The sequence below is a fragment of the Argiope bruennichi genome, chromosome 7 (assembly GCF_947563725.1).
Source record: "Argiope bruennichi chromosome 7, qqArgBrue1.1, whole genome shotgun sequence".
In the NCBI taxonomy this organism is placed as follows: domain Eukaryota; kingdom Metazoa; phylum Arthropoda; class Arachnida; order Araneae; family Araneidae; genus Argiope; species Argiope bruennichi.
The window spans coordinates 1,247,594-1,271,306 of record NC_079157.1 but is presented as its reverse complement, the minus strand read 5'-3'; the positions used below and the strand labels follow the sequence as shown (position 1 = coordinate 1,271,306).

At 31.5% G+C, this 23,713-nt stretch overlaps 1 protein-coding gene across 6 annotated transcripts in view; it reads right to left on the bottom strand.

Moving 5' to 3' along the window:
• The window catches only part of LOC129975875 (protein eva-1-like), a 584,415-nt gene that overhangs the window by 178,867 nt on the left and 381,835 nt on the right, over nt 1-23,713 (bottom strand). For all 6 annotated transcript variants that reach the window (XM_056089133.1, XM_056089131.1, XM_056089134.1 and 3 more), the window contains exon 2: nt 22,706-22,923. In XM_056089133.1, coding sequence (XP_055945108.1) covers nt 22,706-22,923 — 218 coding nt within the window. The remainder of the gene's footprint in view (nt 1-22,705; nt 22,924-23,713) is intronic.

Below are 23,713 nucleotides of genomic sequence, written 5' to 3'. Positions count from 1 at the left end.
CAACATTCTAGAACAAGTAGTTAGATACAAACACGTGAATTGTCACTTTCAGTTCATAGCATTCTATCACTGAGTCATTCAGCCCGCACCAAGTCAGAGCAAGTTTATATGCAATATAAAGAAACACAGCCCCTTGCACACCTCGGCTGCCTCAACCAAGCGCACTTTCCAGCGCTTTAAAAATATTAATTTCCTACATAATTAAAAATTAAATTAGATTCGATTCGTAATGGAATCATTCTTTTATATAAATTCTAAGATTGTTGAATGAATGACAGAAGATATTTTTACCATTCAGTGGAACACAAGTAAACTCTTCAAGTAGCGAATAAAGATCCAAGAGATGGAATAATATAGTTCACACCATAGTGTATTATCAGGAATGAAGGAGCGATGCAATTAACAACATTAAATGCAGTAAAAATATATACTCTGAAATAAATAGTAATGTAGTGCTATAAAATGCATACAATGCTATAATGCATACAATTATGTATATGCATATGTGCAGGGTGATCGGTAAAGTCCGTTTAAACCCTTTAAATTCAAAACGGCGTCACGTGTTGGCAGGAAAGTAATGTGCAGTAAAGTGAGTAAGATGAATTTATTGAAACAGGTTACAGAGCTCCTAGCGACGAAATAAGAAAATTACAAAATCTAACTAAAAAGATACGAACGATTGGCCAAAAAGTCAAATTAGAAAAATGTACGCAATAGCGTAATAAAAACACAGGGAAAAAATGTCCCGGATTCAACTGCAAAATTGCCGGAAATATTTGCGATTAAAATTATGAAATTCTCTTGAGTTTAAAAAGTATTCTCCATAAAGCAGAAAAATGTATTCTTCGAGAGCTTTCATCGGATTTTTTTTAATTATTTTTTTCATTGCTTAAATTTTACTTTTCCATGCCTTAATTCAAAAAAAAAAAAAAAAGAAAGAAAGAAAAAGTCTATGATAATATTGGAGAAGGCATTTTTCAATTTAGGACATCGTTTTTTCAAGTCGCGGAAAGATCATAATTTTAATCGCAAATATCTTTTCCAATTTTGCAGGAAATGACATGAAACTTTTCCTGTATTTTTATATGGTATAGCAGACATTTTTCTATTTGGACTTTATTTAAATCTTCTTTATTTTTTGAGTTATTTCTTCAAAACTTCTTTATTTCGCTGCTAAGGGCGCTGTAACCTGTGTCAAAAAATTCAGACTAGTTCACTTTACTGCAAGCACACATAACTTCTTTAGCTATACGCGACGCCGTTTTGAAAGTAAAAGGGTTTGAAAGAACTTTACCGATTTCTCTCTCTCTAAATTATTTTGAATTAAATGGTTAGTTTCTTACAAAAATGAACGTTCCTGAGAATCTATTACTGAGAGGTAGTGAAGGTGGTTTGGAATTTCAACTAAAAAAATCTAATTTGAATAAAAATATTTCAAAAAATTCATATGCTGTCTTTATACAATCAGATAAAAGAGTGGTGATTTTGCCATTTAATTGAATTATAATTTTTTTGTCCGTGGGTTTTAAAACGACCAGAAAAGGCAGGTGGGGATCAAATCAAGTTTTGTCATTTCTTAGGAAAAAATGTGTACATATTTTTAATAATAGTTGCGCATAAATATTCGTACAATGTTTAGAAACAGGAGCTTTTGGCCAAGTTTTCTCATTATGTTTAATGTTTAAATGTCATAGTTAGGGATTGCAATACCGTACCAAAATTTCAATACCGGTATTCGGTATTTTTTAAATCTTAATACCGGGATACCGGTTTTAATACCGGTATTAGAAATTTTAGAAAAAGAAAGAAAACACAGGTGTTTCTTTGTTTTATTTGCCAGTTTTATTATAGAGTGTAAATGTCACAAAAAATAATTTATAACTTATAAATTATAACAGTATATAATCACAAAAAAGTAAAGAAATATCTTTAAATCACAAAAAAGTAAAGAAATATCTTTAAATCACAAAAAAAGTGTAAATATCAATATTCAGTCTGTGATTCTATTACAAATTTTTGAAATGTGATCTTAAAAAACATAATGCATCAATTGTACTGTCATTCAGCCTGAAAAGTAATTTTTGTGTAAAAATTACCAGCTGCCGAAAACGCTATTTCGGCATCTACGCTATTTGGTGGTATTGTTAGCAATGCGCAATATACTTTTTGCAAGTATTTACCTCTAAATCCCTCATCTTCAAATAAAATAAATCGATTCTTTTCCATTTTTAAAATCATTATAATTATGTAAATACAGTAGACTCCCGATTATCCGCGGGTGGGTTATCCGCGGTGCGGATTATCCGCGGTGCGGATTATCCGCGCCTGCCGCAAAAAGCTTTTTTTTTTTTTTTGTCTGATTTTTTCAAAAAGGTGCAGTTTTACAGTTATGCTTTTGTAATTACATAATACATTACAGTATTAAAACAGTACATATGTATTAATTTTTCTGCGTATCCTTGACGCCTCTCGTAAGTACAAAGCACTTTTCTGTTTTCATTAACAAAATGCATTTTAGGTTAGTTTTGAGTGATATACTAAAATATTAAGCGTTAGTTAAACATTTCCTGCTGTTTATTTTACGTTTTATTGCACATAAAACGATTTTTCAAAGTTGGAATGACTGTTTTCCTTTTTGCTATACCCGTTTTTAGCTTTTTTCGGATTATCCGCGATTTTTGTTATCCGCGGCGGCCGCGCCACCCAATTCCGCGGATAATCGGGAGTGTACTGTACCATAAGACATTTTCTATTTCGGTATGCCTATCTTCTGTGCGATTTTTCAATGTAATATATAATTCTTCAGATAGTGATGTGTACTGTTCTTTCAATGACTGCAACATGAAATTTATTGTTGCATTAGCTGTTAATAAATTAGAATCTCTCAGACATAATGCCTCAATAGTCAGTTTTATTGGAAGTAGAGCTGATATAGTTCTGGATATTAAGTCGAATACACTGTCTGAAAAATTAATTTACAAGTTTAAGTCGATTATTGCTTTTGGATTGGATTTCTCAGTTTCAAAAATCGTTCCATCATTAGGAGTAAATTGTTCCAACGTGTTTTAGAATCTAATATTAACATATTTTCTGTTTTATTTTCACTTAGTATATATATTTAGTAATATATCCTTGTTATAGGGGAATGTTTAAATACCTTAACAATTTTTCGAACTTTATAAATTATAGGAAGCAATTCTTGATAGGTTAACATTTCATCCTCATTAGCAATATCTTTTTCAAGAATTACAATGTCATGATCTTCATTGTCAATATCACTCTCACTCTTACTCTTTTCAAAATTGGAATCCGAAATTTCTATATCCACAGTATTTGGATTCTTCGGTTCTTTATTTTTTTGGTATAATACATCTATTACTCCTAAACGTTTTTCATAATTGTTGCCCCATCAGTCGTTATGGTTACAATATTTTCTTTCAGGGATAATCCATGATTACCTAATTTAGATTTAAGCAATTAATTAAGCCATTAATTAGCTAATTAATTTCGCCCGTTAGGGAGACATAAAAACAAAAACGTATACTAGTTTACTATGTTTCGCGATTACTATGATACTATTATACTATTTTACTATGAACATATAGTGGAGACAATTTTAAAAATTTCTAGTAAATACCGAAAAACCGGTATTTCAACTTGTGAATACCGGTATTACGAAATTGTACAAATGGCTCGAAATACCGGTATTCGGTATCCCGGTATACCGGTATTGCAATCCCTAGTCATAGTGTTTAATGTTTCAGCATATTTTAGTGACACCGGGATTTGAAGAGAATCTGTAGAAATTACTTCAGTTAGTAAACATAAGATAGTAGGTACCTTGAACTAGTTAAACGCTTGCTGCATTTAAGTCATTTTTCACTATTTAGAACAGTTCTAACAATATTAAAAGCAAAATATAAGATTAACAGTGTCTTCATGTCATATTAGAGATTTAGTATTTTCTTGGAAATCGTTCTGTCATTCCATTACTCCATAGATGGTGCGAAGTAGAATAGATTCTGTGACTACCCATCAAGTTTGTAACCATTACGAATAAAGAAGACTTAAATTTCTCCATTGATATGCTATAGCAGTAACTCGTGCTCCGAAATGGAAAATCCAACCACTTAAAAATGCACGAGCTCCGGTTTTCGCCAACATATCCACTGTAGGAATGAATTCAGGCCGCCTGGTATGCCCCTCTTTGATATTGCATTCAGTAGAGCAAATGTGCTTAGTGCAGTTTTGGTACGTCTGAATGATTTACTCGTTGACATTTCTCACAACCTTGAATTCAGCTTTGAGGTCTCTTTTCAAAGACATGTATATCAATAGTTGTTGATATTACATGATGAGAAAGGAAATGCACATTTTCGAATGCCATTTTTTTAAATCTTTAGGGATGAAAGATCGAGATGTTTCGAGCGACTGATCACAATATAAAGAAATATCACCTAGTGGAAAATATTGCTTTCGTAACTTAATATATGAATCTGAATGAAAGAAAGATTTAAATTTAGCATCATGAAGTTGAACTTTAATAAACATTTGTAATTTAATGTGAATAGCTTTGTTATTGAATCGGTTTCAACTTTAGATAATGTATCCATAACTTTGTTATCAACTATGCAGCAAATATTTGCAGAAAATCGAGAAATGTAATCTAGATTTCTGAGTTAGCACGGGGAAGACTTTTCTCGTTTCTGTATATAAGTAAAAGTTAAAAGTTTTTGGTCAGTATTCATTATAAATATAATAGCATTCAAGCATATGTCTAGACTTCTTAATTGATATAAAATTAGCGAAAAACTCAATATCATAAGTAGATCAATTTTATGTCTTCTAATAAGTTTTAAAAACAAAAACGCTATCAGTTACCAATTTCCATTTAAGAGATATACCAAAGAGCAGCAGCCAATGGCGAAAATCGAAGCATGAATACAACACTTGATCCAGTATTGACGTAAAGGCTTAAGTATTGACGTGAGGCTTAAGAAAGATCACATCAGTTAATGTTAATGCTATTTTAACAGCAGTAAATATTTTTCAGATCATTTAATTTTTGCAAGAAGATTCTCAGGCTTTTTCGGTGGACCTGAAGACTCTTGGACCCTTTTTGCTTATGTGATTACTCAAAAATTTTATTAGGAATGATTTGGCTGATTTAGAAATGGATCTACGATAATATACATTGCCTAAATTATCCACTATTGAATAGTAATATTTAATCTGAGAATGTTTTGAATAGTCTCTATTCCATCAGAAAAAGGAGGAAAGTATTTACCTCTAAATCCCTCATCTTCAAATAAAATAAATCGATTCTTTTCCATTTTTAAAATCATTATAATTATGTAAATACAGTAGACTCCCGATTATCCGCGGGTGGGTTATCCGCGGTGCGGATTATCCGCGCCTGCCGCAAAAAGCTTTTTTTTTTTTTTTTTTTTGTCTGATTTTTTCAAAAAGGTGCAGTTTTACAGTTATGCTTTTGTAATTACATAATACATTACAGTATTAAAACAGTTACCAATTTCCATTTAAGAGATATACCAAAGAGCAGCAGCCAATGGCGAAAATCGAAGCATGAATACAACACTTGATCCAGTATTGACGTAAAGGCTTAAGTATTGACGTGAGGCTTAAGAAAGATCACATCAGTTAATGTTAATGCTATTTTAACAGCAGTAAATATTTTTCAGATCATTTAATTTTTGCAAGAAGATTCTCAGGCTTTTTCGGTGGACCTGAAGACTCTTGGACCCTTTTTGCTTATGTGATTACTCAAAAATTTTATTAGGAATGATTTGGCTGATTTAGAAATGGATCTACGATAATATACATTGCCTAAATTATCCACTATTGAATAGTAATATTTAATCTGAGAATGTTTTGAATAGTCTCTATTCCATCAGAAAAAGGAGGAAGATCTTCACTAGAAACTTGAAATAAAAGAATTTTTAAATTATGTCTGAAAGTTTATTTAAAGGGACTAATCAAGAAGAGTCAACCATAAAAATCAAGTTTTTCTAAAAATGCATACAGATGAGCAGTATGCTCTTAAACATTATTAGAATGCTATTCATCTATAAATGCACAAACACCCTTCAAATATCAAATTATTTAGTCAATAAATATAAAAAAGTGATAGTTGCATTGCAAAAACTAAATTATATCCAAGTCCTTTCCATCCATTATGGTACAGATAGAAGTTTTATGAATGTCTTCGGAAACAATTGGAATTTAATGAAAGGCTTTTACAAAATTAATTCTAGAAAATATTTTTGCCCCATTCAGATCACAGCTGAAATCAAGAATTTTAGAAATTGGACGTTTATCCTCTGTAGTTTGAGCATTTAATAGATCACCCTCAGGTCACCAATTATTTTTTCATTTCTTCGGAACCCATGTGCAATGGGGAGGAAAGGTGGCTGGTGGATTGGCGCAAGACGCCTAATCCACCATGGGCTGGAATTACATTTTGACAATTTTTAACTTATCAAAAGCCATGTGACGGGCCTTACGAGTCTAAAATTATCAATAGAACGAATCAGATTATATTTAATTTTTTGAAGGTGGCTTTACAATATTAGAAAAATTATTCAGCAATTTAGAAAATTCATTATCAACAACATGCCTTCCAATAGGAAAAATATAAACATTTTAAATAAAACAATGACAATTCAATTTAGTACTATAATTAGATAGCGTACTATAATTAGAAACTATGAATGAAGATATCAATGAAAATAGTGACATTCGATAAATTGCAAATTTAAAAAATCTAATATTAAAAGCAAATTATCTTTGTTAGGTTCTTCTCACTATATTATTTATTGTGTAGGTTCTGTTTTATATTCAGTTCTTTTAAATGAATTTATTATTTTTTACATGTTATAATTTTTTTTTAATATTTCTTAACAAAGTTTTCAAACAAACTTCTTATTGGAACTAGCTAATCACTCTTTCATCTGTCATCTCATATTCCGATACCAGTGAATCGTAAGACATGAAATGTAAAAAGAAAATGCTTATAGTTTATAATTTTACAAAAACTATCCAATCCTGTATCATCTGTCGCTCAGAAATCGTTAACACTGACATCGGAAGATTTGCCTAATTCAAATACAACAGTCCAAGAAACGAAACTCTGCAAATTTTGATTCTTTGATTCTCTTTCTCATTTGAAATTTCCTAACATAAACATTGGAATACTCCACAATCATTTAAGTCATTGGGTTATCAAATATCATATTATATCGATTGAGGATGTAAAAACCGTTCATATACGTGCGTTGCAGATACATTTTATGATATTTTGGGACACTGCTTTTTTCAGCTCGAAATGGTTCATTATGCCATTTTTTTTTAATATCATTTCTCATAAAATAAACTTCTTGATCTCAGGGATCCTCTTCAGAAGAGATGGACTCTTCCGCTGATTATTGCTAGCGATCATCAAATAGTATTTCATAATATGTATCTGCTAATTCTTATTATATAGAGTCTTTATGCGACGAAACATCCTCTAACAATTTTGAAGTCATTTCAAGAAAATACATAGGCCACAGTAACTATGACTATAACATACTTGGGTTCACATTGAAAAATAAAGCGCGGTGTTTGTACATTCGAAACTCTTCTATAAACCGCAAAAATCAGAATTCGTCGTTAACTAGTTTCTCTGGAGGTATTTAAGGATTAACCAAAGCACCTTATACTATGCGCGATAACAGAACGGTTGTTATTTTTTTACCGTGTGTCAAACCACATATTCCTGAATTGTTGTCAAATTGACAATTGACATTAAAAAAATCTACAACGTGAATTGTTTACCTATTACTTCAACAAATAAAAGTCGATTGTTATTAATGATCTGAAGTCATTTGACTTCAAATACGAAAGAAAACAAGACAACAGAAGATGTTCTGCTGAACGAATCTAAAGATAATGATTTTGATTCTTTAAAATAAATTTTTAATGATGATTCTTCATTTTTCATTAGTGAAATGCAGTATGTTCTTAATGGTGTGGTAGAAGTGACTTCTTTCTCTGCCAGCTGTAATATGTGAATCTTTTCTGTTACGTAAAGATAATTTATGCTTGGTTTATGGTTTTGCTACTTGGGAAGTATTAGTGCAAATTTAATTCTTTTATTGACATAATATATATCATAGTCTATATTTGTCTGAGATTTTTCAATGAGTTTATCCTTCTTGATATTTCAATTATACTCTTCTGCAATTAATAGATAGATCGGGAAGGGGATTTTCTCTTCGATCTATCCGCAGAATGTGGTTCGTGACATCAAAATGTATTGAATCTATTATCATAATTTCTTCGACTTCCAGTGTAGATTAAACATTTTTTTTCTACTTTTAGAAAGTTTTTTGGGATCTGGCTTTTAGAACATGTCTGCATTCAATTTTTTTAAAATCTGTTTCTCATCCAATGTCATAGCTAGCGTAGCATTCTCTAGGAGACAAAATATCGTGTTGCATTCAGGCACAAGACAAAATCTTCGTTTAATGTTCTTTGGCTTATATTTCGTTTTAAAATCTAGAAACACCTTTTTGAATGCTATTTCAAAGACTTAATATAATGCCAGGCAGGAGTATATACAATGCACTTTACAAGCATTCTGCCTTATTTGGAAAATGAATAACTAGTTCCAGTGCATGACATTGGGAATGACCGTGAGGTCCAAGAATTAGAGTTTAACAGGAAAAGTAACGTTTCTTACAGTTATTGCCACATTGTCATGTATAGATCATTCCCTGGTATTGTTGGCCTTTACTCAATTCAATGTTATTTACATTGATTCAATTACTCTGAAACTTTCGGATTTAGCCAAATTTTTTTGTCCTGTCATCTCCATGCGTAAATTTTGACACTAATGTCCCAATGGGAAATGTTTGAAGCGAAGTAAACAATTAAACAATAGATGAATAATAAATATCAGTCTTCTTAGTAGTGTAAAGCATTTTTCTTTTAAAAAAACTTTTCATGTTTTACATTCAAATAAATTGAAATCAGTCACACAGCACAATCTAGAATTTACTTGTGAGGTGATACTTTTTAATTCCTTAATATTTGTAAGTATGAATTATTAAATAGGATTATAAAATAGAAATTAAACAAAAGAATAAGTTTTTAAACACCATTTCATAGCATAGTAAAACTCAGTGGCACGACAGCTCATGTGTGCCAAGGCCTACATATCTGTTTTCTTGACCGAGGGCCCTGCGGTGCAAGACCTTTGTCCCGGTTAGGTAGTCAGCCTAACGCGGAACCCCCAGTTTTTAGTTCGAAAGCATGCCTGGTGCTCAGTTTATCGACCCACTGAAAGGATGAAAGGCTGAGTCGACCTTGCCCAGCCCGAGGATTCATAGCATAATAAGAAGGAAAAAATAATAGTTTTTTAATTGAATATTAAAGAATGTTTTTGATACAAAATACCACACATAAGGACTGCTCGGATATTGCCTGAAAGTTGAAATATATTATAAGTGTTATTAAGATACCAGTTAGAATATTTCTATCAGATAATATTTATAATGCGATTTCTTGGCATTATTTTGGCATCCATACTTTTTATTTAAAAAATTAAAAAATAAAACTGATGATAATTACAAAAAAAAAAAAAAAAATTATACTGGGAATAAAAATATTACAAAAATGAGCTAGAATATTTTATATTCTAATGTAATATATTAGATTATATGCCAATAAAAATATTTATTCTCAAAAAGCAAGAATATTAATAGAAGGTAATTTCTTCACTTATATGATTGCTTAATATACGAAATAAACTTAACGACTGATTTGATAGCGGTACGAAGCTGAACCGATTGATTCCCTAATGAAAGTTTTAAGGCTTTTTATTTCTTTTTATTGAGCTACAAAGAATTAGTATCAGAAAATCTCAAAATTGGAAAATCGTAAATATTGAAATCGTTTCCAAAAACCATTAACAATACGATAAAAAAAAAAAAAAAAAAAACTTTTTTTTGCCAAGAGTACGCCAAGCGTTTTGCCAAGTTAAAGCAAAAAATAACACAGACATGAAATGCAGAAAGCCATAAGGAAAGTTAAAAACGAATGAATGAAAGCTATAAAGCAACAAGGGATATTACATAAAATTTCAAACTTTTATTCTATAAAAAAATGAAAAACACTATAAATGATATTAAAACTCCTGATTGCAAAACATTTTTCAATCCGAACCTCACGTTTATACAATTTTGAGTTTGACTGCCAGTAAAATATTCTTTTGCATTTTAAATCCACAAGTAAACAATTTTTAAAAGTTTTTATGTTTATCAGTAAACTTTGTTATTCAAATTATTTGTATCTTATTTGAAATTTTGTAATCAATTTTTTTAAGCATTTTCTGCTATTCTAAAGATTTTATAGCTTTTTTCATTTATGGATTCTGAAAAAAAATACGCTATCTTAATATTTTCAAAATGTTTAGTTCAGTTTGAATTAATTTATGTTTTGATTGCATACTAACAGGACATAGGTTTTAGAAACACTGGATTTCCTGTTCAGAAAGAAAAAAAAATAATTGAATTACAAAATTAGGTATAAAAAATGTTAGCTAATTTTTAGCTGATTTTTTTAATTCGATTATTTTTTTCATTATCTTAATACTGATTACAATCAGCATCTGAGAGTCATTGATTCTCAAATGCACACAAAATAGTTTTGCTTAGCTCTCAAAATACTTCTTAAATGAGCACATTTATTAAATTATTTAAAAACTATTTTAAGTTCAATTTATTCACAACCATTTTCTTTCAGTTTATTAATATTATTATCATCCAGGCATTTGATTTGCACTTGGTTATTTCATTACCAGGTGTGATAAGGAAATGTGAGCAAAGCTTCGATAAATATTCACGCTTAAAATATTCAAAATAAATATCAGCGTGAAAATATTCACTCTGATGAAAGAAGTCGCCGTTGATCGATGATGATTTGCTTACAAAAATTGAAGAGAAGATTAAAGAGAACCGAGGATTCATTATTACAGCACTGTCAATACATTTTACTTTCATTTTCTTTCCACTTCTTCATTGTCGCAGGTGAAATCTTTCAATCACGTTCTCATATAAAAGCTGGTATCGAATTAAAATAAATGTTTCAACAATTGTGGAAATTATGTTCAAGAATAACCTAAGCATTATACAAGAATAAAAAGTGTTTTTCTAACAATCATTATTTTTTTACTTACTTAACTGAACATAGCTTCTGGATAGATCTTGTAACACACACTCAGAACACATTCAGAATTTTATAATTCGAATGAATACAAAAGTGAGAAGAACATTATTCCTTATTTGATGAACTGAACTTAAAGATGATCCGAAATGGTAATCCACATATGGAGCGGAAACAAAGAAATTCGAATGTTATAATTGTGGGATAAACAGCAATGCTGGCATAGTAATGGAAAATATTCCAACTCGGAAAAGAAATTAACCTTTGACTTGGGGTGGTACGGTATCTCAGACCGCAAAGGACGGATTTTCGGTCACCTCTATTCTATATTTAGCTCAATCAAATGTATTGACCCCGTAGCTTCTTGTTTCGTGATTTTCACTACACGTGCATTTCTTCAACTGGTTTCAGAGGATGCTTTTTTTAAATGTTTCAGACATTTCTTTGAGCGACATCTGTGAGACACCAACTCCCTTTTAGTGTTTTCCAATATTATACAAGGCTTAGCAGACGGTTCTAAAACTTGGTTCTCGAAACATCATCCAACCTACTGATCCTCGTTCTGAAGCAGAGCTCCAGAGACTTTTAAATGGAACAGAAAGCGATTTTAGTGATCAGGATAATTATCCAGAGGATTTTTTTCGATTAAAGATATGTATATTTTTCGATTCTGATATGTACATTCAAATATAATTCATTTTTCTAGTGCAAATATATTTTGAAAAAATTCTAAAATGTATTAATATACAAAGAGAAATAACTACAGAATTTACAGGTTGATTTTTATACTAGTACTTAACTTGTATGTTTAAAATGTCCTGGAAAACCGTGCTACGAATGCTCACAAGTTTCTGCGTGGAAATGCTGCGGATAAAAAAGGTTCCATTTTACTCATTGTCAATTTTTCTATTTTTTAAATAATTTTTGAATTTTTTTTATTATACTGTTTTCTATATACCTTTGTATACAGGAAAAATAAATCTGACTTAAAAAGTAAAAAAATAATATGTTTCAAGAATATTATCTGTTGTAACATGTCATTTGAGAAGAAAATGTATGTTCAAATGCAATTACTTTTTTCAATGATATTATATTTTGAAAAATTTCTAAAACATATCTATATATCAAGAAGAATATCGGCGGAATACATTGGTTGATTTTCATATCAATACTTTCATTAGAAAATTTAATTTCAGTGTAAAGAAAATGAGGTATCGTAGACCGAACCTCTAGTTAAAGGTTAGAAAAAAGAATTATTTGTAAAAAAAAATAAATTCGTGAACGCTTAATGTACGGGAAAATGTGCGATTTATGTACGGGAAAAAGACTGTGTTTTTAATTCAGGAACTCAAATGGATAATTCAAAGAAATTTAAAAGCTTAAACAAAATTTCCATTTGTTTTTAAATAAAACGTCATAAAATCATCATCTCATCTGCATAATAGTGGTAAATGACATATAAAATATAGATGCATTGTTTGCAATGTGTGTGAATCTTATGTGCAATTACCAATTTCATACCAAATCGAAATAGAAAATAATAATTGCTCAAAATACTTTTCAGATGAAAGCAGATGGGAAGAAACTGCTTGTTTTACGAAAATGTGGCATGGCGTTCAGAGAAAATAAATATTATTCAGACGACTGTCATTTCTGTTTAGACCATATAATATGAAAACAAAAATGGAACGAATGTTTGTTCTTGAAAAATAAAAAAGAAATTATATCAAAACAAAGGAGATTTCATATTAATTAAAAGATTAATTTATCTTAAAAATAAAATTCTTAATGAAAGCACAGTTTAGTTTGTACTGCTGCGTAATAGATTTAAAAAATTAATGAAATTCGTGCATAAACCAGATATTTTTTGGAAGGAAAGTGTATGCGTGTGAGAAAATGAAAGGTAAAATTAAGCATAATTTTTGTTGGCCTAAAATTTCGAACAATATTCACAGAGAATGAAAATTTTGTTTGCCATATTTCTAAAAATTTTCAAATAAATGGTACAGAAAAGAAAGACAACCTGTTCTTATTGATCACAGTGGTGCCAAAAATTATTAATTGAATTCTTAATTTGTTTGAATAAACAAGAGAGAGGGCAGCATGCGCTACTGCAGAGCATGAAATTCTGGATCGTCTCTGATGATTCAAAGTAGAAAAAGACATCTGGCAAGGCGAATTCCCTCACTGGGTCACATTTTTGGATTCAGAAGGTAACGAAGGAACTTTCTTCTTTTAAGACTCTTCATTGATAATTTCAAAGCAATGAATTCGACAAAAGAATTAATTAGGTCTTGTGCTTATATCAATGACATCGCAGAGCACTCAGAAATTGGAAAATGTGTATTCATTTAGAGCAGTGATTCCCATACTATTTTGGTCGTGGAACCCCAAAATGTGTTGCCAATGATCGAGAAACCCTGAATATTTTTTAATCAACGACTTTTCAAAATTTAATATCTGATATTAAATGAAACAAGTATTATTTTGGTATTTTAGATTTTATTAAATTAAGCAAAACTCAGGAAAAAAAACCAATTCATCATAGAAATTATTAATAAAAATACAAAATATAAACTGAAATAAATGGAAAATCATTAATGCGAAGAATGCACCTGCTTCTTTGATTCCATGATTCTCTTTAAATTAGACGCTAGGTTTGATAACTGAACTCGCATATATGGTGCAGCATCAAGTTTGTTACGATATTTGATTTTTGTCGCACCATATTTTGAAAACCCAGCTTCACACAAATAAGCGGTTGCAAACGGTAATATAATTCGAATAGCCTGTTTTGCTAAATTTGGATATTCATCGAATACATCTGACCAGAATATTGTTAATGAAACGATTCTAAATTTGGCTTCTAATTGTGTATCCGAACTCAATTTAATCAAATTTTCATAATCCATGGAATGAAATCTTTTTGGGTTTTCTTTTATTTTAAAATGATTTTGTACCCAGTAATTATCTTGATTCTCTAGGTTTGGAAACTAATCACTGAATGATTGCTGTAAACTGGACAGATCTGTTTTTATACCATCACGGATTTCCATACCTAAATCCACTTCAGGTTCTTCGAGAAAATCACTAAGCGTCTGGAAACACTTGAAGTTATTTTGCTCCACAGCTGAGATCTAATATTGTATTTTCCTTGAAAAGGCAGCCAATTTCTTTTGTTTGCAATATGTTGACTTGTTTTCCTTGCAGAGTCAAACATAATTTGTTCAACTTTCCAAATATATCAGCAAGATATGCAAATGTAGATAGCCAAGCCATATTATTTAATCTGTATGAAAATTCAAATTTATGACCAATAAAATAAGCCATCAGTTCCTTTCGCAATTCAAATATTCGCATAAGCATTTTACCACGCAATGACCATCTAACTTCCGTATGAAGAAGTAAAGTGGTGTGAAGACTATCCATATCTTCGCACATGGCTTTGAAAATACGTGATTGCAATGGTTTACTTTTGATAAAATGAATAATCTTAACTGCTTCGTCTAGAACAGATTTAAATGTCACCGAAATCCTTTTTGTTACTAATGCATATCTGTGAAGAATGCAATGAGTACTATTACGGTTTTTTGCAACATTTTTAATCCGTGCTACAGCACCACTCATTTTTCCTGCCATTGCTTTTGCACCATCGCTGCATACTTCAATATATTTTCCCCAATTAATTTCATGCGTTGTCATAAAATCATCGGTGCAGTTAAATATATTCTCCCCCATGATGTTAATGTTCACACTTTCACATAAAAGCAAATCTTCTTCAATTTTTTTATTAAAATCATACCGAACGAAAATAATCAAAATTGCTAATCCAGCAACGTCTGTGGACTCATCTAGTTGTAATACATAAGCGTTACACGTCTGCAACCGTGAAATAAGTTCTATTTTGATGTCATTGGCAGTATCGCTAATAAGCCTTTTTACAGTATTGTTAGAAAAAGACACACTGTCAACTTTTTTACTATACTACTATACCTTTCGCAGAATATACACGAAGCGATATCTTGGACACAAGGTTAATAAGTGATTCACCAATAACATGTGCCTCGCCTGCTAGAGCAATACGGTAAGATACTTTATACGACTCTTCCGTTATCTTTTGATTATCTGTATTGATCTTTTTTTACCATAAAACGCTTGCTTTATTATGGCTTTCAAGTTTTCTTTTAAAAGAAATATCTTTGCCTTTATCTGTTGGGTGATTTTTTTTCCAAATGCCTCAGTAGTTTTGCTGGTGTTAAGGAGTTGTTTGCCAATATTTTGTTGCAAAGCAAACAAACCGCTTCTGGGGCCCCCTCGTCACCAGTGCCAATAAATTCAAACGACAGGTAACTAGTATCATATTTACGTCTTTTGGTTGATACCACCTGTCCAAAATTGGAAGATGGTAGAGTTGGAAGATGAAACTGTAGCTGTACGGAACTGGAAGTTGATGGCATTGCGGGTTCCAGAATTCCGGTATCTGTAGATTCCGCGATTTCTGCATTATCACTAACAACGTCAGTTTTCTTTAACGACCCATTTTCTAACCAACGATCCATTAAAAGGGCAATTTTTATGTTTTAGATATCACGGCATTTTTTTTTTTTTTTTTTTTGATATTGAAACTTTGTTCAAGATATGAATTACAGTTACCGTTAATAATACAAGAGCACAATAGCATTGGCGCAAATAATTGGTTAACCGACTTTGTTTCAAACAAACTAGCCCTCATACCAGTCTTCTGGTGTATCCTTCCGCCCATGTATTTCTATACCGGAAATGGTGTGAAAAGGCTCCGTTTTTGTTTAGGTTTTTTTTTTCGATAATCCACAGTTTTTTATTTTTTTATACATTACTTTTATTATTATTTTTTTCATTTCCATCTAATCGATGCCGTTTAAGAATATACAATGCAGACAAATCAGTGATTATGATGAAAACAAATAAAAACGTGCTTTGCATGGATCAACTGGTGCGGTTATACTATCGCCAAAGCAGTAACCCGGAAAAGAAGTTTGGAATATGCCACTATGGCCATCTATTGGTAGGATAGAAAGTTTGATTCCGGTTAAACATCCATACACCGGTATATTGCCCCAAAAAAAGTACATAACTTTTGGGGGTCGATTTTAAACTTTCCGAGGAAATGTGAATATATTAAACACCATTCTTATTTTTTTTAATCGAATAAAATTTGTCACACGGAACCCCTAAATTTTTTCGTGGAACCCACTTTGGGAACCACTGATTTAGAGGCCATTTTATGTAGTATCGAGAAATAAACCTTGACTAATCATTAAAAGTGTCCTTCTTTGAGATCACAGATAGAATATTTTGATTATGTTATTGGTCCAGATTGAAACCAGCCTCACACAGATAATGGTAATGCCACTAGAAATCTAAGTGAACACAAAACCAAAATGAACTCCAGAGTGCGCTTGGTTGAAGCAACAACTATACTCATCTCTGAAATAAGCAGCTACTATACTCGAAACGTACTATCAGGAGTACGTTTCTAGTTAATCGGTACTCGCATATCCTCTCCTGGAACTGACAAAGAAGAGAATACAGATATATTCCCTAGATTAAAAAACAAGAGTTAATATTGAGAGCTTTGATTTAAGCATCTTCCTACATTCACTAAGGCTTGATCAAAGATATATGTGTATTCTATATGGTTCTCAAATAGGAATCGTTGCACATATATCATAAAGAGCATGTGAAAAATTTTACCCTATAATTTGTATCCGTAAAAATTTCAAAATGCTTTCAATCATGGTCAATTTTTTAAGAAGTATTCACCATCGTGTATGTATCTTAAAAAGCTTGAATTTGTAATTTTTGGATTACAAATACAAGTTTACAATGAACATAATCCAAGGAAATTTTTAACAAACATTTTTCGCCATCCACGAAATTACAACTTTCATCTATAAAGACATAATCTAATAATTACCATTCAACCGTTTAATAACCAGAGAGATTTCAGCCATAGAACTATAAGAAGAGTGTTTCATAAAGTAAAATAATTCATCTTTATATTGGGGAAAATCTACTACATGCCAATGCGCTCACATTTTCTATGTTTTAATGTCGTTTTATTTTGATTCTAAAATTTTTTATAACATTTGGAAATATCGGTTCAGCAATAATTTTATTGCTGATGAGTGCTTTTTTTCGGTGAAGATCGCAACAATTTATTGATTTTGGTGTTTTTATGTACATTCTTAATTCTTTGGTATACATTCTTAAGTGCTACATCCATTGTCTAAGCACGCTGCCTCCTTAAGCTTTATTTCAAAGAACAATTTGAATACACTCGAATACATTTATCAGTATTTTATTTCATATTTTATCCTAATAATCAAATTTTAAAAGAGCAGTCAAGCTTATTGAGGACTTGTTACAATTTGTTTTGATGAAAATTGCAAGCATAAAATCTCATAAGCTATGTCTGCTTACATTGCCTTCAAAAAATCGATTACTAAAAACATTATTTTCATATATTTGTGGTAAATTAACTCCACAAGAGGGCGCTTTGCATTCTTCCGGCGATAGCCAGCAGTGAAAGGGCTGAGTTCAGAGTTCAGCAGAGAGGAGGGACGGATGTCAGCCGAGAAGGGTGTGACTGTAGCTCGTAAAGACATGATCTTCTGAAAAAGGCCGAAACCTGAATTCTTGAATAGAAGAATTCATCTGCAAATGCCCAATGTACCACCGTAGGTGGGAAAGATCTTTTGAACAACACCAACTGTCCGTCTTCATGTAATATAAATTCCTTCTTCATCACTGAATTCTCACTTGTAAAAATCATCCTTTGTTAATCAAGAAATATAACGATTAAGCTAATCCGAGTGGACTGATGCACTAAAACCCATCACACCCACATACTGCATTACTACAATAATTCCATTACATTCAACGCTTGTGATTTTTTTTTTAAGTAAGACGTTTAGAAATACTAAAAGATTAAAGGTCCTTTCAAGACATAAGCGCTTTCTGCAATAATTTAAAACATAACATTTCATAAAATATACTACGGTTTGACTCTAAACACAACAAAAATTAAATATTTTTTTAGAATGTTATGAAATTTGATTTTTTTGTATTGTTTTTTTGTATTTGTATTTTCTTAAAAACGAAAAAGTATTATTAATTAGTAATTTCCGAGGAAAAAATCACATAATACTAATTTGGCGAAAAAAATGAAAGTGATTTTTTTTTTAATCTTAAAGAGTTACGGACATAAGTTTTACCATTAATGAATCGTAAAAACAATTTAAATGCCAAACATATTTCAAACTAAGAATTCACAGTAAATTGTAGCCATTTGGATCGTTCGCAATCCCCCCACCAAAAAAAAAGGGCACATAAAAAGGTAACCATAGCATTCAAATACTATTACGTTTTAGTTGAATTTTTTTTTTTCTTCCTTGAACTGTCGGTATCTAGAAATTCATTTTCAAAAATGATTCATAAAATACTACAATTAGCCTAAGCTGGCTAAAAAAAAGCAGTTCTTCACCTTTTACTTTTCAAAACTAAACTGGGGAGTATTATTTATGATTTTTCTTCGAATTGCAAAATACTGAGAAGAAGAAAAAAGCAGTCGGGATACTTAACCATTCATTTAAAATAATTATTTACATTAAAAATTCAGAAACATCAGGGAGGGGGGGGAGTGAAGGATGCGGCTGGCAGGAAGAGAGACCAAAATAATGATAATTACTGAAAACTTCTTTCTCCGACTAAAGAGTCACAGATGGAAAAAAGAAATTCTGAAGTCAGATTTTTGAAGAGTAATTATTATTAATTTTCATCCTGTTGTGCATGAGCAGGTAGAAAAAAAATCAATAAAAGCAGTCGCAAGCGAAAAAGTGAGGAATCTTTTTTTTTTTTTTTGGTAGGGGCATCATTCTCAATGGCGAACTCACAAACCTCGGAATTTAGATTAAGTGTCGTATTTCATTAGTAATTTCAGAGTAATTAAATGCTGAATAGCGGGTGGCCTGCGACAAAAAGAGCAATTGGCTTTCAAGCAGTTCTTGAAGCACTTTTAAGTTTTCATTAGTAAGCGGCGATTGCTGTTGGCACAAACTAATATGCATTGTATGGAATGAATTATCTTTTGAAAAAAATATCTTCATCGTTGAACTGCAAAATGTTTTAAATGGGGTTTCGGTTTAATTTCTTGAGGGAGATAAAAAGTTTCTGCGAGTAATTTAATGATTTGTCTTGATTACTAATGGAGATAAATCGTGCTCTTGAAATATTTCGTGAACAATGCGCAGAATCATTTCATTAAATATTTATCTTTTTTAAATCTCATCTTTCTAGAATTCATTCATTCAGAGCATATGCTTTTAAAATATTAAAAATATATATATCCTTCAAGAAGAGTTTTGCAAATTCATGCAAATTATATTTAGATTGAAAATTATGTGAACTGATTGATTGATTCAATTCACTCGTATTGTAGCCACAAAAAAGTGAAACTACTCATGTATTCTAATATCAAACGAGATTATTTTTCGCTGTGGTTATTCTGGACACTAAGAAAAGGCAACTCTTCATAATTTCTCTATAGTAACATATTACATCAAACGCGTGAAATTCAAAGGCTTGAATGAAATGCTAGTATAACCAAATTATAACCGAAGTCTGTGGATCTGAAAAAGCACACTTCATTTTTTATTGAAATGCTTTTTTTTCAGAATCTTGGCATAAAGCAAAAAAAAAAAAAAAAAAAAAAAAAAAGGCAATGCTGAAATTAATATTTTTTTTCCACATTAGCATTATTTCCTTATTACCTCATCTCCTGTTTAGGGTAATATCTTGTTCACAGTAATTACTTTCGAAACAGTCCCTTATTTTGCATCGGAGACATCTTTCCTGTCACAAGTTTAAATAATTGCGATAAGTACTTTTAAACATCGAAATAATTCCATGCATCAAAAACAAAATTTAATTCTTGTGTATTCAGTAATTAGTACTTCCTTACCTTTCAATTATTTTATAAGAGCATCTCAAATACTTCACGAACACAGGACGATATATACTAAGATTAAGCACATAAAAGTAATAACTGTAGATATGTTTATTCCTTGAGAAGGGGTCATTCGCCGATTTTATGCGTATTTGACAAGCTCCTATCTAGAGTGTCTGAATTCCCCATCGGTTAGAACAGATGCGCGCCGGAATTTCCTTGTGTTTGTTAATGGATTATTCTCAAACTGTAACCGTAAATATCTAACTGTGTATAACCGTAACCGCCAGAGAATATCAAATGTTTGATTTTTTTAATGTGCCTTCTTTTTTTTTTTTTTTTTTTGATTCTGGTATCCTATTTTCAACAAATTTTGCTCTTCACTTCGTACAGCGTTGGATCTCGATCACCTCTTTTGCATGTGATCAGGTATTGCTTCTATGCAAATGGAAAAAAAAAATCGAGGAAATTAAATATTTTTTTCCCAACCGTTTGCGATTGGAAAAAAGATCGTGAAGAAAATTTCGTTAACTTTTCGTTAAAGTGTACTTAAAATTCGGTTTGAATGTTAAAATTAAATCCGAGTATTGTTGATGTATTCTTATTATAATTTTCTTTATGACTTGTTTCACGTCGTTTCATTCCACAACTATTGAAGGAGAGGTTTTAATATATTAAACGTCTAAAATATTTTCTGCTATTGCAGCGGAAAACTGGGTCTCATTTTAATATTATACAGTTATTTGAGAATTTTCTTATTCTTTATTAGCAGTTATGGATGATTGGGATAGCCTGGTCGGTAGGGCTTTGGATTCACATCCCTTGAGTTGAGTGTTCGAAACCCGCCGGTCGAAGATTCCCCATGTATGTGATGGCTGGTGCACGTCATGGTCACAAAGTCTCTCCAACTCGAGACAATACCATTGGGGGTACTGGATCAGGAGTAAATTTCGATTTGTGGATGAATGAAGTCCGGCCTGTGGGAAGGGCTGTGATGCATGAGTGACTAAGACTTAGTCTTGGCCCTAGACGCTACTGAAACAAGAGACGTTAAAACTGGGCTTAAAATCGCTGATTTCGTCAGCGGGCTTGTCTATGACAAATGCCATAACATAAGCAACAAAACAATAATTATGGATAATCAGAAATGGTAAAAATTAAGTGACAAGAGTTTTATTCAAACCTTACCTATTTACTATTACATTTAAGTTGCAAATATACTAGATAATTATGCACACACGACTCTTGTTTTCCCCCCTTGTAATATAAAAGAAATGTATTCGAAAAATTTAGTTTACACATCTTATTTGATGTAAATCAAATACAACTGCTTCTTAGACATCGCTAAGAACCGAACCGCAATTTTTAATAAATGCTCAGAGTCTAAAATTTAATATATATAATTATATATATAAAATCTGTAAACAGAAGTGTTTCAAGTGGTGCAAAATGAGGCAGCATTACTGTAGACGGCATTATACATTTTTTCTGAAATTTCTAATGGAAGTAATAGTCAACCAGTATCATTAAATTAAATATCAGATTATTATTTTCAAACTAGTATTCTATTTCTGCCCTTTCTATTGGAATATAGTTTTTGAACTAATTGTCTATGATAGTATGTAGAAGGCCAATTTTGGGAGTCTCTTTTCTTTTACATTTAAATGATATCTGATCACTGTAATGAGTTTTTCGCAAAACTTACTTTTCTTTAAATAAAGATTATCTATGTTTTCAGCTGTTTATCTGAAAATATCTATCTAAGATCTTTCTATTACAAAGAAATGCTTTATGTCGATTCGATCATTATGTAAGAGAGATTTCAACTCGTTAGTTAACAAGAGATCAAGTTGAAGCTTAATTCAAAGAAAGGACATCGAAGAGAAATCTGAAATGAGAATGCAAAATTAACCTAAGCGGATTTATTCCATGAATAAATTTGCAAAAGCTATTCACTATTTCAGTCATTTTTCTATATTCTGACCTACTGAAAAGTTATTAGAAATATTATATTTGTCAAATCAGAAGAAAGAAAGAGACTGTGAAAATATTCACCCCTCTTCCCGAGAAAGAGTTCAACTTTGACACGAATTCGCATCCAATCTTGGCAGACCAAAGGCAAACCTTCCTAATTTATTCTTAAGAAGCAATTTTCAATAAATGCAACATTGCATTCAGGACGTGTGCACTCGTTGCAAATAGTCAACTATCAGAAAAAATTTTATGAACGTATGAGGTAGTCGAAAACCTTATGGAGTGAGCTCTAGATTGCAAAGTGAAAATGAACCACCGAATGAAACAATTATCACATATATAAAGAATAGAGTCACCATTCAAGTAGTTATTAATTCCCCTGATGACGTTGTTCAAAGCACAAGCATTACTGACAGCTGTTATGGTACAGGTCTTCTAATACAGGAGCAATAATTAATCCAAAGCAGCTCACAGCTTCGTGACATCTTAGTGTTTCGAGGTAGACGAAGTGATGCTTACCCTGAGTGCATGTGTAGACAGGCAGTCGGTGGTGTCGTTGAGCATGGCGAGGTCTCCATCCGTTACCCCTTCCGGCGGACAGAGCTGGTGAGATGGTACCTGGCGTCCGTACTGCGCCAAGTAGATGTTGATGACGGTGTTGGGCCAGCACTCGATCTGCAGTTCGTTGCCGTCGCACGCGTGCACCTGGAACGTGCGAAGGGTGCCCGTCAGCAAGGCTGCAGAAAGAAAGAACAAAAAATGAGCATTCTCGAAATTGCTTAAGCCAGGAAAAGTATAAGCACATTTCTATCTCCAATTGCTGCTACTTAGTAAACAGGTCTGTTAAAGTCCATAGACCTTTGTATATTTATGTGCTTTATAATTCATTTCGCTTATTTTTAAGCTTAAATAAATAAGAAGTAATTTGACGGTTTATACGAATGTTATTATTTAAATTAACAGTTTAAATATAGTAGAAGAATGTTATAAGTGAACTGTATATTTCTAAATGAATATGTACAGCCATTTTTATGTCGAATCAAATGGGAATCGAATGATGTGAAGGCCGACTTTAGTAAAGGCCACATTTTTCAGATATTTGATGAAATTTAGTAAGCATAATAAAATTGATAATCTTCTTTAAAAGTGAACCTCATCAAAAGAAAATCATATCTACAGGTGATTATCAAAATAGCGGAAACACTTGTGAATTAAATCGGTATTTAATGATGCGCTTCTTAAGCATTAAAATATAATCCTAGCTACCAATGTTTTTCTGTATATAAAAAGCATATATTATGGTAGTATGAGTAACGACGGTAATGAGTATGAGACGTATATAAATGAAGTTATATACGTTTTCAAGTTCTGTAAAATGTCAGACCTCGCATATTTTCAAAGAGGTCAAATTGCAGCCCAATTAAGTAGAGCAACTGTGACCAAACATCACAGCTTTTAGGCTTCTTTACGTGTCTTAAGTTAGTAATCACAGTATATATCCCAGACGAATTCAAGCTGTATTAGACT